Below are 17500 nucleotides of genomic sequence, written 5' to 3' on the forward strand. Positions count from 1 at the left end.
TTACCTGCGGGTCCTAGAGACCTCAGCCGTTGGTGGCTTAGTTCCGGCTGCCCTTTTCTCACCTCCTCATGTTGCTTCTAGGCCCTGGGCCTTTCTAATCTCAGATACAAATGGGGAAGAACTCAGATGTGCTGAGAGAACCAAGCTAAGGGCAACGTCCAGGGCCTGGCTTGTAGGTCACCTTCTCTCTCTCTCTTTCTCTTTTTTTTCCTGCCTTTTGAGTCATACCCGGTGATGCACAGGGGTTACTCCTGGCTCTGCACTCAAGAATCACACCCGGCGGTGCTTGGGGGAGCATAGGGGATGCTGGGAATAGAACCTGGGCCAGCCACATGCGAGGCAAACGCCCTCCCTGCTGTGCTATTGCTCCAGCCCCATAGGGCACCTTCTCATCAACCCTTTTCTTGGCGCTCCACTGCAAAAGCCACTCCCTGACGTCTTTCCTGGCTTTCTCTTATCTAATCTGGCGCTTTGCTTTGAAAAGTTTAGGCGTCACCTTCCCAGGCGGAATGTAAGCGCCACTCAGGGAGGCAGCAGGACCTGTTTTCTTCATGGGAGCCAGGCCTGTGACACAGCCTGAACCATCAGATAAATGCACTTGGCAAGGCCTGTTTTTGCTGTGTCCCTAAGGCTACCATGGCAAGGAGCTCTGGGCCTTGAATTTCCTCTGTGGCCTGGGGATTCCATCTGCAGCCCAGGCTGACGCAGGGCTCCAGCAGGTCAGGTGGCAAGAGGAGCCCCTGGTGGCCTCCTGGGCAGTGGACACACAGTCCCGGGCGATGATGCTCATGGAGGAAGTACTCACTGCTCTGGGGAGTTGATGTCTTCGATCGGATCTTTGCAGGTCCGGGAGGGCTCTGTTGTGCTCCACTGTAGCTGAGGGTTTTGATCGAGGTGATTTTTCAAAATGGCCTTTCCCCCATCTGAAGGCAAGAGAACCGTATCAGGACCCATTCTGCTGGTTTATTTTTCAAAACTTAATGGTGCAGGACTGGGATGCTAAAACAGAGGGGAGGGCGCTTGCCTTGCTCATGGCCGATCTGGGTTAGAGCTTTGATGCTCTGTATGGTCTCCCAAGCCCTGCCAGGAGTGATCCCTGAGCACAGAGTCAGGAATACGCCCTGAGCATTGCTGGGTGAGGCCTTCCCCCCCAAGAAAGAACCCCCCCTAAACCAACCAAACAAAAACACAGATGAATGAAAAGATCAATTCCAAAGTTTTTAAAGGAGAGTTTTTTTCCCCTTTTTTTTGGGTCACATCTGGCAATGCACAGGGGTTACTCCTGGCTCATGCACTCAGGAATTACTCCTGGCAGTGCTGGAGGGACAATATGGGATGCTGGGAATTGAACCCAGGTTGGCCGCGTGCAAGGCAAATGCCCTACCTGCTGTGCTATCTTTCTAGCCCCTAAAGGAGAATTCTGAGGAAGTTAAGATGCTACATGTACACTGCCATGGAAAGAGCATTGAAATAGGAACCCAAACAACAAACGATAAAACCCACCTTTACTTATTGGCATGGAAATAGCACCCCAAAGTCCTTAAAAGTTCTAGAAGCTCCCCATGTAGTTTTCAAGCAAAAAGCTTTAATTTAGGTAGCAAAATACAACAGTTGATAAGATGGATCAGTTAATTTTTTTTTCTTTTCGGGCCACACCCAACAATGCTCAGGGGTTACTCCTGGCTCTGCACTCAGGAATTAGTCCTGGCGGTGCTTGGGGGACCATATGGGATGCCAGGGATCGAACCCGGGTTGGCTGTTTGCAAGGCAAACGCCCTATCCTCTGTGCTATCTCTCTGGCCCCAGGATCAGTTCCATTTTATTTTATAATTTGGCATAGAATGCAATGACCATTCCTAAAACTAAGACTGGACATTTCAGTTGATAAAAAGGAAGACACTATTAGCATTTGGGAGATTTTACTCTACCCACTAAATTTATCCCAGTAGTTTTATTTCTGCTGGATAAATTGTATTTAGTTCATCCACAAGTAACTTCCTAATTTTGACTTTAAAACCCCATCAGTACTTTATTCATTTAAATATATCCCAAAGTGGAAGTATAACTTCAAAGAGTTTACTGACACTTACTTAAAAAAAATTCAAAAGAAAGACAAAAACAAGTGAACCAGCTAACCAAAGATACAAAAGCAGTTGGCTTCAACATGGGACATCCATCAGAGAAACATCCTTATCTTAATAAGCAATGGACACTCTATAGTCACTGGAGGGAATGCACACCTGACCCCAAACAGGCTTTTTATGGCCACCCACTTGACAACAAATTTTAATTTCCTTTTTCATTTCTTGGCAGGGACTAGAGTGATAGCACAGCGGGTGCGGCATTTGCCTTACATGCAGCCGACCAGGGATCGATTCCTCCGTCCCTCTCAGAGAGCCCAGCAAGCTACTGAGAGTATCCCACCCCTACAGCAGAGCCTGGCAAGCTCCCCGTGGCATATTCGATATGTCAAAAACAATAACAACAAGTCTCACAATGGAGACGTTACGGTGCCCGCTCGAGCAAATCGATGAACAATGGGTTGACAGTGATACAGTGATTTTTTGGGCAGGGGGCACATCTGGCTGTGATCATGGCTTATTCCTAGCTCTGCACTCAGGGATCACTCCTGGTGAGCTCAGAGGATCATATGGGGTGCCAGGGAGTAAACCTGGGCCAGTCACATGCAAGGCAAGCACCCACCCCACAGTTCCATCATTCTGGCCCACAAATCTTAATTTTCATGTTGATTTAGTTTGTTTTGTTTTGTTTTTTGTTTTTGGGTCACACCTGGCGATGCACAGGGGTTACTCCTGGCTCTGCACTCAGGAATTACTCCTGGCGGTGCTCAGGGGACCATATGGGATGCTGGGATTTGAACCCGGGTCAGCCGCGTGCAAGGCAAACACCCTACCCGTTATGCTATCACTCCAGCCCCATGTTGATTTAGTTTGAAATAGCTCCCCAGACTGTCTCAGTGAAGGGCTTTATCTGGTAATGCTGCAAAGTTAGAGGAAGAACCAAAGATGCTACTGAGAAAAATAAAAGGGTGAGTCTAAATCACTGAGGAAGTCGAGTCGAAAACTGGACTTGAATGCCTCCTGATCAACAACAGTTTTGCTCTTGCTGGTCCCCAAAGCTTCCTTCACGGTGTTTCTTTCTGTCCCTGGGTGCTGCGGCCTGAATGTGCTGTTAACAGCATCTCCCAAGGAGCATCACCGGGTAAAACTGCCAGGAGCACAACACATCCCTTCCAGAGAAGACCGTCTCCTCCAGTTAGGCTTGATGACAACGGGGCCAAGCAGGAACAGGTGGTTAAGGTAAAAGACTCAAGGTTTTCTTGGGTTTCCAAACATTCCTTAAGATGTCTCTTTTGAGGGGGCTGGAGCAATAGCACAGCGGGTAGGGTGTTTGCCTTGCACGTGGCCGACCCGGGTTCGATTCCCAGTATCCCATATGGTCCCCTGAGCACTGCCAGGAGTAATTCCTAAGTGCATGAGCCAGGAGTAACCCCTGTGCATCGCAAGGTGTGACCCAAAAAGCAAAAAAAAAAAAAAAAAAAAAAGATTTCTCTTTTGAAATAGGAGTGGGTGAAACCATTGAGACAGTGACCAGAAAGGCTAGCTGACAAGGAAACGAAGCACCCGGGCTTGTCAACAGAAACCCTTGGCTCCATCCTCAGCTGGGAGGCTGCGCCTCTGTCTCTGTGCTTAGGAGAGACCCTTCATTTTCTCCTTCAAAGCAAAATCTTGTCTGTGGCCTGGTTACAGGGGTACGAGATGCCTCCATGTAACCCCAACCCAGATTCAGTTCAGAAGCACAGGACCTTCCCATGTCCACATGCCTATGTTCCAACATATTCACGTGACCCCAAAGCATGCAAATACCCTTGGATCACATCTCAGAATGCCCCCTCCCCGCCCCACCCCAAAGTTCTTGCCTTCAAACTAAGTATTTCTGGGTCACTTGAAAGAAAAACCTGCCAATTTATCACCATTCAAGAGGCTCTTCCCCTCCTCCAGCAGGCTGAGATGCCAGTTAATTCACAGATAACCTGGAATCCTTGTGAATGAAAGGTGCCATACCCCACCTGTGTAAAGCGATTATGGTTTAATTGCGGGCTAAAAATGACTAATCCAGGGAACCTGAATGAGAGAAGTTGAGATTCTAAATGAACTACTAGGGAGTTTCACTCGGGAGTCAGTGAGAATTTTTCTCTTGGACAGGCTAGTAAATCTTCCTTGGAGAAACAGGGCATCTTTGGCTTATTTTTCTGTTGGGTGGCTGAGTTTTTTTCCTTATTAATCTGTATAGAATTATAGCTTCTTTGCATACCGTGACATAGGGTTTCTTCTATTTATAAGAAAATTTGCATAGTACCTGAGCTATATTTTTTGGCTTGCTTTGATTTTTTTGACAGTTTTACATTGCTGAAAAAAATGTTCCTTTGTAGTTCAATTTATCTTCCCCCCACTCTCCCACACCTCCTCTCCCCTCCCTGCTACTCTTGCTGGTGGAGGGAAGACTTCGGGGTGGGGACACCTAAGGGCGCTGCCATGACCTGGGACCCCGTGTTCCAGGGCCGACACCTCTCACCTGTGCCCTCAGTAAAGTTGCCCAGGCTGAGGATGTCGTTGAGCTCTTGGTAGTGGTTCTGTTTGATGTAGGTGGTTTTCTCGGGCGTGTCCTGCAGCTGCATGGTGACCTCTTCCAAGTCTTTGTCCAGCTGGAAGACAAAGGGGGAGTCTGAGTCCCGGCCCAGCTGCCTGCACTGCCCTGGGGATGCAGGAGCAGGGTCCCAGGCCCCGGCCAGCCACCCCCCTTCTCCCCGCCATCATGGCACACTCAGAGCCAAGGGAAAGGGATGTGGAGGCGTGGCCAGCTCTTGTCCCAGGGCCAGCTGAGATGAGAGTGGGGGGGCCTGGCCTTGGATTGAGGTGGAGGCCACAGCAGGTCAGACTGATGACATCTTCTCCCCGGAGAAGGGACCCAACCCTTAGGGAATTTTGGTTGGTGACTTGGCTCATGGGCTCATGCTTTTTGGGTCATACCAGGTGATGCACAGGGGTTACTCCTGGCTCTGCACTCAGGAATTACCCCTGGCGGTGCTCGGGGGACCATATGGGATGCTGGGAATCGAACCTGGGTTGGCCATGTGCAAGGCAAATGCCCTACCCGCTGTGCTATCACTCCAGCCCCAGGGGGTCGTTTTTTTCAGCAAAAGAGGATTCAGGACACTGGAGTGGGGGTGGCCAGCCTGGGAGTCAGGGTACCTGCTATGCAGGTGGGTGCTTGGTTTGATCTCCAGCACGACACTCCTCACACACTCCCCCATGTGTGACCCTGCGAGACATGCGCCCCCCCACCCCCAATACTGCAGACCCGGCAGCATCATTGCCTTGGGTTAATCATGTGCAGAACTGTCTGCCCCCACCTTGGTGGCAACCCCACTGCCTGGGGGCTGCCCTGCCCCCACACTGCATGGGACCTCCTCAGACCAAACGTGCGGGGGAAGCTGTCTGAAGTTCAAACCGAACTGAGCATCCTGTCTAACCAGGCGCCTCTGTCTCCCTCCTCACCTGGCTGCTGTCGGGTGCAGTCCGCATGCATTTCCCGACCTCCCCAAGGCCCAGGGCAGCCATGGGTGTGTACCAGCCGGCGAGGCTGGTAGGGAGCTATACAGCGGGTACAGGCCGTGTGTGTGTGCCAGCTCATGGGGCCGTGCCAAGACAACAGGTGTGCCATTTTAGTGCTACCACGTGGCACAGTTGTGTGGTGTGAGAACAGGAGACTTGCCAGGGAGTGGCCAGAGGGATTGAGAAGGAAGTTGGCAGCAAGGGGTGAAGACTTGGGGGAGCAGAGGCGCCCATGGCCCCGAGCCGCCCCCCTGTGGGGGGACCATGAGGTGGGGGGACTAAGTGCAGCTTCTTTGGGCCACTTTTTGGTGGAGTCTCCTGTGACAGTGCTGTGACTACTGTCCTCCCCCGGACTCCTTTCCTGTCCTGCTCTCTGAGCCTGGAAGGGCCGGGCACAGGAGGTAACTGGCCTCCCCTCCGGGAAGCCAGGGATTGAAGCGTCTGGGGTTAGCCTCTCTGGAACATTCTACTACTAGTTCAGGGCTTTTCAGCGCCGAGGGGTGTTGTGGAAAGTCCCTCTTCTCTCCTTCCTTTTCTGCATAGGGTGGGAGGGCCTAGAGGTGGGGGATGGTTTCCGGGTCTGCTGGGAGAGTGGAAATGTGGGGCACACACTTGCTGTGTCTCACCGCATAGTCGTCGTGCCCCGTTTATAAGCAAATACCAACAAAATAATTGGGCTGGAGCGATAGCACAGTGGATAGGGCGTTTGCTTTGCATGCAGCCGACCCGGGTTCGATTCTTCCATCCCTCTTGGAGAGCCCGACAAGCTGCCAAGAGAATCCCACCTGCACGGAAGAGCCTGGTAAGCTCCCCGTGGCATATTTGTTATGCCAAAAACAGGAACAACACGTCTCACAATGGAGACGTTACTGGTGCCCGCTTGAGCAAATTGATGAGCAATGGGACGATAGTGCTACAATGCAGTGCTACCAACAAAATAAAAAGAAAAACTTCCCATGATGGTTGCACTTCACTTTTTTTTTGGGGGGGGTGGAATTGTGGCATCAAATCTGCAACAATTACACAGTGAAATGTGGTCATGAATGTCTTTAGCCTGGGATATCTCCATGAATCCCGGAGGATGTTTTATTTAATTAAAAAAAAATTTTTTTTTAACTACTGTGAGATACACAGTTACAAAGTTGTTTATGATTGAGTTTCAGTCATACAATGTTCTGACAGCTGATCCTTCAGGAGTTACATTTCCCACCACCAATGTCACCGGTTTCCTTCCTTCCACCCCAGCAGCCTGCCTCTATGGCAGACGCTTTTCTTCTCTGTCTGTCTCCTCTCTGCCTCTGTCTCCCTCTCTCACTTTCCCATTTTCCTTTTAGGCACTGAGGTTTGCAACATTGTTACTGAAAGGATATCTGGCCCAACACTTTCCCTCCTTTGGAGGGGGTGCACAGGGGACAGTAAGGGCAAGCAGGGGCAGGCTGCCGGGAGGTAACTGGGATAAGAGGCCGCTGCCCTCGGTCCAGGTGGGCTGTGCCAGGGGTTCCCGCGGGGAGCCCAAACCTCAGTGATCTTCATTCGAAGGCGGTGGTTCTCCGACTGCAGCCCCTCCAGCCGCGACGTGCTCGCCTGGTTCACGCTGGTGACTGAGGTGGACGTTTTGGAATCTTCCTTCTTCTGGTTCTGCGTGAACTGGAACCGTCGGTTCTGAGTGGCGGCGTCAGGGTTTGTTCTGAGCGTGATGAGCTGCAGGGAGAGAGGCGGGTTGGAGAGCAGCCCTCACCCGCCCACTCGGCCGCTGCCTGCAGGTCTGGCCCCAGGACGCCACCACCAGGGTCACCCATCACGGAGGGCGCCCTGGACCCAGGATTATCTCTGCCACTGGCTCAGCTGGGACCTGGGGCTGCCGCATGCCCCCTTCCCTTCCTTCCCTTCCCTCACCAGGGCCGAGAGGCCCCCCACTCTCTGAGGCTGTCCCGTGCCCCCCACGCCCACAGCCCACTCCCCTGTGTTGTGAAGACAAGGGGCTGGAGAAAGGCAGAGAGCTCTGTGAGAGCCCCCGAGGGGTCTAGGCTCAGGCTGGAGGTGGTCCTCAGTAACAAAGGGATTTTACATCCGAAAAGAGAAAGTTTCTACCCCACCTGCATCCCTGCATCCCACTCCTGTTTCGGGAGCCCCAAAGAAGCTTCTCGGGGCGGGGGTGTGAGTCTGGCCCTTCCCACAGCGATGTGGGTGGGGTGGACTCAGGTGGGTCCCTCCGGGTGTGTGTGGGGGGGTGCCCAGGGGGTCAGGAAGCAGAATGGCACGGCCTACAGAGATGGGCCCGGGGTTTCTCTGGGGACAGGGTTTCTCTGGGGAGCCTGGGGGAGGGCCAAGGCCCCCAAGAGCCTGTCTTACTGCTGTGGACCGGGTCCTGGACCGAGGAGGGCCCTGACCAGTCATGGTGACGGACAGAGCGGAGAAGTGAGGTTCCTAGCCGGGGCTGGAGGGAAGCAGGAGGCAGGTCTGGTGCTGGGTGGGGGTCACAAGGAGAGGACAAGGAGGGGTGTGGACCAGGGCCATTCCGGAGAGTGCTGACCCTGCTCAGGGGCAGCCGGGCGGGGGCTGGAGGCCCCGGGAATGCTCTTGTCTATCCTGCTTGAGCCGTGACTCCCGTTTCCTGCCCCTTCCTTCCCTTTCGGGAAGCCTGGGGTCAGCCTCTGCTTTGCCCGCCTGCTGCTGGCCAGACAGACCCCCAGTGCTCCTGAGCAGGAAACGTCGGCGGCTACTTCACATGCTGATTCCTTCTGACCCACTAACGCTCCTTCGGCTGCTCTGTCCTTTTTGGCTTTTTGCTCATGGGGCCCCACCAGGGGTGCTCAGGGCTTACTCCCCCAGCCCGGTGCTGAGGGCATCCATATGGGGTGCTGGGATCTGCTGTGTGGAAGGCAAGTATCACCCCCCGCCCCGTGCTTACCTCTCTGGCCAGGAAACTCTTTCAGGGGAAGGACCGGAAACAAGTAAAATGGGCTTTGGAGGGAAAAGGTTCATTTGGAACATACACAGATCTGGAAAGGCCAGGGGTGCTTGTCAGGGAGGAGGAAGGCCAGGGACAGCACAGGCGGGTGCCAGGGGTGCTGGAAGGTCAGAATTGTCTGCAGGAGCCTGCAGCCGGCTCCACAGTTAGGCAGGGGCTGGGAGAGCAGGCGGAACCGGACAGGGAGCTCTCAGGGCTGGGCTGGCGCCAGGGCACAGCCTGCCTGGCGGGCCTGAGGCCTGCAGTTTGGTCCCAGGCGCTGCTCACACACCCCGGGTGATTCTGGGACCACCCTGTGTGACCCCCAGGGACCACTGCCACCAGATGCACCCTCCAGCCCCCTGCTGATGACTTGAACAAGAAAAAAAAAGGAAAGTGAGGGGGGAACATTCAAATTTTGGTGAAACCCAAACCTTCATGGGCATTACTTCTGGGTGGGGGGAAGGGACCACCTGCTTCTCACAGTGGTGTGTTTTCTCGCTGTTCTGTGCGGTGAATCAATTTCACTAAGCACAGCTTAAACACTGCAGGAAAGTAGGGTGTGTGGGAAGGGGGGGCAAGGGAGAACCAGAGAGAAAGAAAGAGTGAGTAAGTCAGAGAAAGGAGAGAGCGAGAGAGCAAAAGAGAGAAAGGGAGAGAGAGAGGGAGGGAGAGAGAGGATGAGAGAGGGAGAGAGAGGAGGAGAGGGAGAGGGAGTGTGGGAGAGGGAGAGAGTGAGTAGGAGAGGGAGAGAAAAGAAGAGAGAGACTGGGAGAGAAAGGGAGAGAGAGTGGGAGAAGGAGTGAGAGAGGGAGAGGGAGAGAGGGAGAGAGAGTAGGGGAGAGAGAATGGAAGAGAGAGAAAGGGAGTGAGAAAAAGGGGGAGAGAGAATGGGAGAGGAAGAGAGGGGGAGAGGGAGAGGGAGAGGGAGAGAGGGAGAGAGAGTAGGAGAGGGAGAGAGAAAGGAAGAGAGAGAAAGGGATTGAGAGAAAGGGGGAGAGAGAATGGGAGAGGGAGAGAGGGGGAGAGGGAGAGGGAGTAGGGGAGAGAGAAAGGAAGAGAAAGAGAAAGGGAGTGAGAGAAAGGGGGAGAGAGTGGGAGAGGGAAAGAGGGAGAGTAGGAAGAGAAGAGAGAGAGGGAGGGAGAGAGAGAGGGAGGGAGAGAGAAAGAGGGGGGCATCCCATGGTCCCTTGAGCACACCCTCGATGACACCCCCCTCCCAGCCCATCACCACGGGGTGTGGCTGTGGCCCAGGAACCAAACCCAAGAGGAAGCGGAGGAACCCAGCAGGGCCATGTGGGAGGGCTGATCAGGGTGCCGAGCCTGGTTGGGGGTGGGGCGGGGACGGGGCTACCTTGGGCACGAACACCAGGCAGAGCGTGATGGTGCTGCAGAAGATGATGACCAGGGCCACGATGCAGAACTGCACGTTGGGCTGGTCCCGGGTGAGGAAGGAGACAGCGGCCCCGATGATGCACATGATGCCCACGTTGTAGACGCTCATCCCGATGTACTTGCTGTCGTTGAGCGCCGGGATGCTGACGTTGCGGGTCTCCCAGGCTAAGAAGCAGCCGAACAGCTGCAACAGACCACGGATGCGGGGGGGCGGTGCTCAGGAGTGGGATCCCGGGAGCTGCAGAGCTGGGGGTTACTCCGGAGGGGGAGAGGGGCTGTCTCCACTCGGGGCCCAGGGCTGAGTGAGTGCAGGGGACACGGGCTGGGGTGTGCCTCCCGCCTGGTTCTCCTGTGCCCCCACCCCATGGTACACACCACTGGCGGTCACAGGTCTGCAGACCTGGAGGCCCCGTGTGAACCAGAGAGGACCTGGCTCCCCTTGATTCTCTAGGAAAGCCTAGAGCCCAGAGACGGCAGGGGCAGGGGGGATTTGCCCAAGGCCGCACAGCAATGTGGCGACACAGCTCGGGGATTCCTCGCCAGACTGTTTTCCATGAAGCCCGAAAGCCTCCGTGTCTGGACATCCTCTACCAAGAGGGCTGTAGGGGACAGTGGCAACACTGCCCAGCCAGGCCCTTCTGGGCGCCTGGGTCACAGTCGCAACTTTGTTCCTCGGTCTTCAAGGACTGGAATGAGCGTTCATGGTCATCAATTGCAACTGAGACTGAATTCAGCTGAGGATAAAGAATCTTCTAGAAACATTTCTAGAAAACAATCCATTTCTAAGTGTTTCCTCTCCAAAATGCTGACATTTGACTTCTTCTTCTTTTTTTTTCTTTTTGGGTCACACCTGGCAATGCTCAGGGGTTACTCCTGGCTCTGCACTAAGGAATCACTCCTGGCGGTGCTCAGGGGACCACATGGGATGCCAGGGATCAAACCGGGGTCAGCCACATACAAGGCAAACGCCCTACCCGCTGTGCTATCGCTCCAGCCCCCGACATTTGACTTCTTGGAAACTGTGAGTGCGCCTCCTTGGGGAAAAGGCACTTTGCTGATGTGATCATGCTGGATGGTCCAGATGTGCCCTAAATTCAAGGACAGGCATTCTTAAGAGAGGCACCAAGCAGAAACTGGAAGAGAAGACACAGCCATGTGAAGACAGAGGGAGGGACTGGGTTGATGCGGCCACAAGCCAAGGATGCTTCAGAGCACCTGGCACCAAAGGAGGCATGGAAGCTTCTCCTGCGAGCCTTCTGCAGAAAAGCACAGTCCGGCCTGGAGTCTAGACGTCTGGCTCCAGAGAACACATTTCTGCTTTTTTTTTTTTCTGTCACACCTAGCAATGCTCAGGAATAACTCCTGGTGGTGCTCGGGAGACCATACGGGCTGCTGGGGATCGAACTTGGGTCAACAGCGTACAGAGAAAAAGCCATACTGGCTGTGCTACTGCTCTGGGCCCCAGTCCTGTGGTTTCTTAAGCCATCGGATGTGTGTGGGAAGGTCCTAGCACAGCACCAGGAAATTAATTTGCCACCCATGGAGGGCCCAGGCTTCGGTGCAGGGCTGAGCTCCATGCCCCATGTGGACGCAGGGAGTGGATGAAGACTTATTGGGAAGACTCAGGGTGGGCTGCAGGACCCTGAGTACTCCCACAGTCCTGAGCATCTGGTTTACGAATGGAGAGGGTGGTGGCGGTGGGGGAGGGGCGGCTTTCACCACGTATGGCGGTGGCGGTGACTACTGGAGGCCAAGGGGGGAGGCAGAACCACAGCTGGACCAAACACTGCAGCTGCCGTGTCCAAGGGGTAACCATTCGCCCTGACCTGACGCCCGGTCTCAGGAGCTGCAGAGGCCTCGAAGGGTGCTCGCCTAGAAAGTGGGGATGTGCCCACTCACATCCACACCTCCAGGTTTAGAGAAAAGCCCCTGACAGGTGGGAACAGACACTGGGCACCGGGAGAGGCAGGTGCTGGGATAGGAGTGGGTGGGGGTCTCTGTGGGTGCAGACCTTGCCCCTCCATTCATCTCACTCCACATTTTGGCCTTTTGGGTCACACCCAGCCATGCTCAGAGGTTACTCCTGGCTCTGCACTCAGAAATTACTCCTGCTGGTGCTCAGGGGACCATATGGGATGCTGGGGATTGAATATGGGTCGGCTGCGTGCAAGGCAAACGCCCTCCCTGCTGCACTCTCACTCCGGCTCCTTCACCCCATGTTTTGGTAGGGCTATTTTATTTATTTATTTTCCAGTTTCTGAGCTTTGTGAGTGCTTTGTAGATGTTGGGTCTTTGTCCTTTCTCTGAGGAATTATGCACGAATATTTTCTCCCGGTCAGTTGGGTGTCTTTTCATTTTGGTTCAGGTTTCTTGTGCCACGAAGAAACTTTTCCACTTCCTATTGTCCACATGCTTATCCTATTGTCCACATGCTCTACTTTTGCCGGTAGAGTCAGGTCACTGAAGACCCTTTTGCTGCCCAGATTCTGGAAAGTTCTGCCTCTGTTTTCCTCAGTGTAGCTTCTGGCTTCATCTCTAGGCCTTTAATGAACTTTGAATTGTGTTTTGTGTATGGTGTGAGACGGGTTCAGTTTCAGGACTGGAGGTGACAGGGGGATGAGGGGAGGGTCATGGGCACTGGTGGTGCTGTGTGTGTGTGTGTGTGTGTGTGTGTGTGTGTGTGTGTGTGTGTGTGCAGTAACTTTGGCCCTCAATGCTTTAATAAGCTTGAACACTATTGTAACCCTATGACCTCAACTATAGCACCGTGTAGCACTGTCATCCCATTGTTCATCGATCTTCTCAAGCAGGCACCAGTAATGTCTCCATCGTGAGTCTTGTTGTTACTGTTTTTGGCATATCGAATACGCCACGGGTAGCTTGCCAGGCTCTGCCATGCAAGCAGGACACTCTCAGTAGCTTGGCAGGCTTTCCGAGAGGGGCGGAGGAATTGAACCCAGGTTAGCCGCATGCAAGGTAAATGCCCTACCCACTGTGCTATCACTCCTGAGCTGACCTCAACTATGATAACAAAAAATAGATGAAAAGAACCTTGACGGTCACTAGCTTGTAGCTGAGTAATCCTGATGGTCACTAGCCTGTAGGTGAGTGATTCTGACAATCACTAGCTTGTAGTTGAGTGGTTTTGGGGCCATGGGAGCGTCAGAACCCTTGTCAGTTCTCTACCCCTCTTTCTCTTGGGGTTGGTGTGTGATTGAAGTAACGTGAGGCAGACACCAGACTTGGCATAAAGTAAGTGCGTAGTCAGGGTGTGTGTGTGTGTGTGTGTGTGTGTGTGTGTGTGTGTATGTGTGCCCATGTGTGTGACTGTGCGCATGTGTGAGAGTGGGCGCATGTGTATGTGAGTGTGCATATGAATGAGTGCATGTGCGTGTGTGCTTGCATGTCCGTGAGCACGCGTGTGTGCATGTGTCTGAGTGCCTGTGTGTGCCCCTGGGGAAGCTGTTTATTTTTATGTTGACGGCGGTCCCTGGAGGGAGTGCTCTGACAAGACGAGCCTCCCCCTCCCCGCCTCTGTTCCACACCTACCATGAGAAGACCCTTGTAGGCATAGACGATGCCAAGCCAGATGGTCATGTGGGTGTTCTCACAGTGCTCCAGGAGGGGGCGGATGGAGATGTCCCGTCCCGCTGGGTCCGGCTGTGCAGAGAGAAAACAGAAACCCGGGAACAACTCTGAGTAACCCTCGAAGCAGCGGGGCCCCACGGGAGAGCCCCCGGGCCTGTCCAAGAGCTCTGGCCAGTGGCAGCACGCCAGCCCCTGTGCTGTGACCTGTGACCTATGACCTGGGGGCAGGCCCAACCAGTGTTGGCACCCTTCTGTTTGTGGGCTGGGGTCCACGCCCCAGCTATCTGCACTCTTCATACATTTCTAATTGGAGTCAGAGAACCCGGAAGTAAGGACTGAATCATGTCTGGGTCCCAGAACCCCACCCGGCCTGGAGCAGGCATCAAATAAAGCGTGAGAGTGAGGCATAACGGCCTAGGAGGCGTCCAGGAGACACTGTGTCCCTTACCAAGCCAAGCGTGGGGCCACCTGAACCCTCCTAGGAGGTCCTCGTGCCTTGACGGGGGAGCCCTGGGGGCAGCCACGCTGCAGACCACATGACCCACCCTAGACCCGAGCTGATTGGACAAGGGGTGGGCACCTTTCGATTGGCAGCCAATCCAGAGGCAGATCAGATATCTGTGAGGTTTCTAAGTGCAAAGTGCCATTGCTGAAGAGGGGTGGTGGAGGGGCCCCAGCACCAAATGTGTTCTCTCTCTCTTTCTCCCCCCTCTCTCCTTCCCTCCCTTCTCTCTCCCTCTCTCCTTCCCTCCCTTCTTTCTCTCCCTCTCTCTCCCTCCCCCCTCTCCCACCATCTAAATTGGAAATTCTGGGAGAGACTTAGAGGAGAAAAAGACACCCTCTAAAGGAAAATATACTGTACTTGCAATTTTTTTTTTTGGCTTTTTGGGTCACACCCAACGATGCTCAGGGGTTACTCCTGGATCTGCACTCAGGAATTACTCCTGGCGGTGCTCAGGGGACCATATGGGATGCTGGGAATCGAACCCAGGTCAGCCGAGTGCAAGGCAAATGCCTTACCCACTTGCTATCACTCCAGCCCCCAGTACTTGCAATTTTTTTTGACCATTTGAAAGTAAGTCCCTGGTACCCTAATCCTTCATCCCTAATTATCTCTACTACCTGTGCAAGGAGATTCTCTTCTTCTTCTTCTTCTTTTTTAAAAAGTTTAACAAAATTCTAATTCCACTACATCAATGGCCAAGAGTATCCTGGCACCCATAGTCCTAAACTTCTTTTTAAAAAAATTTTATTGAATCATTTCAATAAATGATAGTTTCTTGAGATAAACTATCTCAATGAGATAGTTTACAAGCTCTCGTGTTTGGGTTATAATCTCACAATGATCGAGGAGATTCTCTTCTACAGCCCTATTTACTCCCCAGACTCAGGAAATGTAACACGGATACAGCTAATCTAACATACTGCGCGTTTCCAATCGCCTTTCAGGCACCTGTGATCATTGCAGACAGGAGCTAACCAGGACCACAGGCTGCCTTTCTTCTCATGTCCCCAGTGTTTGATCTCAAGGAGGGCCTCAGCCCCTCTGGCCCTTCGTGTCATGGTGATCGCTGAAGGAGCCAATTACTCTTCGGGCTATATCTTCCTTTGAGTTTGTCTAAAGGTTTTCGTCAGATACAGGTCAGGCTCCTCCCAGGTGATATTCTGGCCTAACTGGGGCCTCACATCGGGGCACCAGAGGCCCTCTGTTGCATTTTGGGGATGCTAACTGACCACTTGACTGAGGTGAGCCTGGCAGAGCTTACGCCCTGAGAGGGACCACTTCAGGTGAGGTCGGCCATCTTGGGGAGACACTTCGGGGCTGGGTGAGTGTCCCGTCCCTCCCGCTGCCGTAAACTCTGAAGTCCAGGCATGCATGACAAACTACCTGAACCATGTTACCTGGTGACTGCAAAACGGTGGTTTCCAACTACCATTCTGATGCAATACTCCTAATTCTAGTGGAAAGGGAATAGTTCCTTTCACTTTCCTTTGTTTACCAGTGTGGACTCTCGGCTGCTTCTCTAATTTGGTGCTTTGTAACCTACTACTATCATTGTTCCTTTTAGTGTTCAATTTTATTTTATTTTTTTTCAGATTTGGCCAGTGGGAAACCCCTTCATGCCTCATGTCCTTGTCATTTCTGGGCAAACTTGTCCTATTTCTTGGCACAAGATATCCCAGGCTCTCTTTGAACTTTCTGGGCCCCAGTGTAGGCACCAGCTCTTTCTCTTGGGAGTCAAAAGAAGCAGGTGAAAAGGAACCAAGGAAAGAACCTTGTTCTTTATAGTGGGTAGCGGTGTCTGCCTTGATTTGGAAATCAGGGTCTGGCATTAGATGTGCTCACTGACTGTCCCAGGGTTTCATTATTGCCACGTATCCATCTCTCTCTCTGTGTCTCTGTCTCTCTCTGTCCCTCTGTCTCTCCATCCACTTTCATCTGTCAACAGACATAAACGCCAACACCAGAGGGCTCTTGCCTCCCCCATTCATCTTTACATTTTCTCTCCCATTGATCTCGGAGCTTCTAACATCGCTGAAACACACTCATTTTCCCAGTGGTATCATCGACACGGCGGATTCTGAGTGACCTCTCTCGGACACCCCCCAGCCCGCCGATGCTCAGTAAGCTGATGATTCCTCTGAGAGCCTGTTTTGCCTTTAGTGTGACTCTCCTGAGGGGTTCTCTTCCCGGGTCCTGTGTTCTGGCAAAGGGGTCCTCTCACACCCCTCGAGGCATCCTCAGAGCCCGTCGATGGTGGGCTGCAGAGATATGCCCAGCGGCCCTTGGGCAGGGGGTACGGAAACCCGGATCCTTCTGTCCCTGCTCCAGGGTCCCTTCTGCACTCAACTGGCGCTCGGCCTGGAAACCGGAGCAGCCGTGCCGCAGGGCCATGGGCTCAGGTTGGTCGAGAGCCTGATCGCTCAGGCCTGGCTATTTCCCTCCCTCCCCTGCCCCCGCACACAGTCTTTGCTTGGTCTCCGTGGCCCTAGCATCACTGACCGCCATGCAAGTGCCACACTGCTGGGGCGGGGGGTGGGGGAGGCAGGGCAGGGGCCTGAGGTGGGTGCGGGTGGTGACACCACAGGGGGCGAGGAGCATCATCGGGAGCTGCCCTGGGGCTCCGCCCTCCACAGCTCGGTGACGGGCCTGGGCTCTCCGTGTCCTCTCATTGTCTGGTTGGGAAGAGGAGTGAGGACTTAGCCCCCGAGTTAGGGGCCCTCAGGGGCACAGTCTGGCCTTCTCCGATGGCGGACACCCGGGCAGAACACACTATGGCCAGGCGTGAGCAGCAAACCCACGCACAGTGGTGACTGTGGGGTCAAGAGAGAGTCTGGACACTGAGGAGCCACGGCACCACCCGTGGTCCCCTGAGCACCATCAGGAGTGAGCCCTGAGCACAGAGCTGGGGGTAAGCCTAGAGCACTGCCGGCTGTGACACCCCCGCCCCCCCCCCCCAAGACAGGGGCTAATCCCAAGGAAGAAACCTGGGGTTCTTGATGGAAAGATTCCATCACACCCCTCCTCCTTCTCATCATGAACACTCACTCCAGGGGCAGTGGGGCTGGGCTGCCCGGCCCAGGCCCCCCTAGCCCCCCACCCCCACCCCCACACGGCCTCCCACTCTCACAGAGCTGCTGGCACTGTTCTGGCACTCCCTGACCGCCCCTGGCTCCCCCTGCAGGCTCCCCTAGGGGAGCCATGAGCTGGACAGCGCCTCTCCCCCCCCCACCCCAAGCTTACCTGCTGGACCCTCCTCTGCTCTGCAGGCCTGGGCTGTGCCCACACCCCTGCCGCTGCCCGCTCACTCCTTATGTCCTCCCAGACTCTTAAACAATAACCCCAGCCTGTCCATGAGTCCCAGCTGACAGGACTGCCTGGTAGTTGGCGTCCAATGCCCCGCTCTGCCTACCCCTCCGAGCCCCGGGC

General features: G+C 54.1%; 1 protein-coding gene across 1 annotated transcript in view; it reads right to left on the reverse strand.

The window, feature by feature from the left end:
- Positions 1 to 17500, reverse strand: part of GABBR2 (gamma-aminobutyric acid type B receptor subunit 2) — a 372576-nt gene that overhangs the window by 4919 nt on the left and 350157 nt on the right. The window contains exons 14-18 of the mRNA XM_004600251.2: positions 13531 to 13641; positions 9941 to 10165; positions 7155 to 7337; positions 4597 to 4726; positions 806 to 923 (exon numbers count right to left, since the gene is read on the reverse strand). Coding sequence (XP_004600308.2) covers positions 806 to 923; positions 4597 to 4726; positions 7155 to 7337; positions 9941 to 10165; positions 13531 to 13641 — 767 coding nt within the window. The remainder of the gene's footprint in view (positions 1 to 805; positions 924 to 4596; positions 4727 to 7154; positions 7338 to 9940; positions 10166 to 13530; positions 13642 to 17500) is intronic.

This window comes from Sorex araneus, chromosome 1 (genome assembly GCF_027595985.1).
Source record: "Sorex araneus isolate mSorAra2 chromosome 1, mSorAra2.pri, whole genome shotgun sequence".
NCBI lineage: Eukaryota > Metazoa > Chordata > Mammalia > Eulipotyphla > Soricidae > Sorex > Sorex araneus.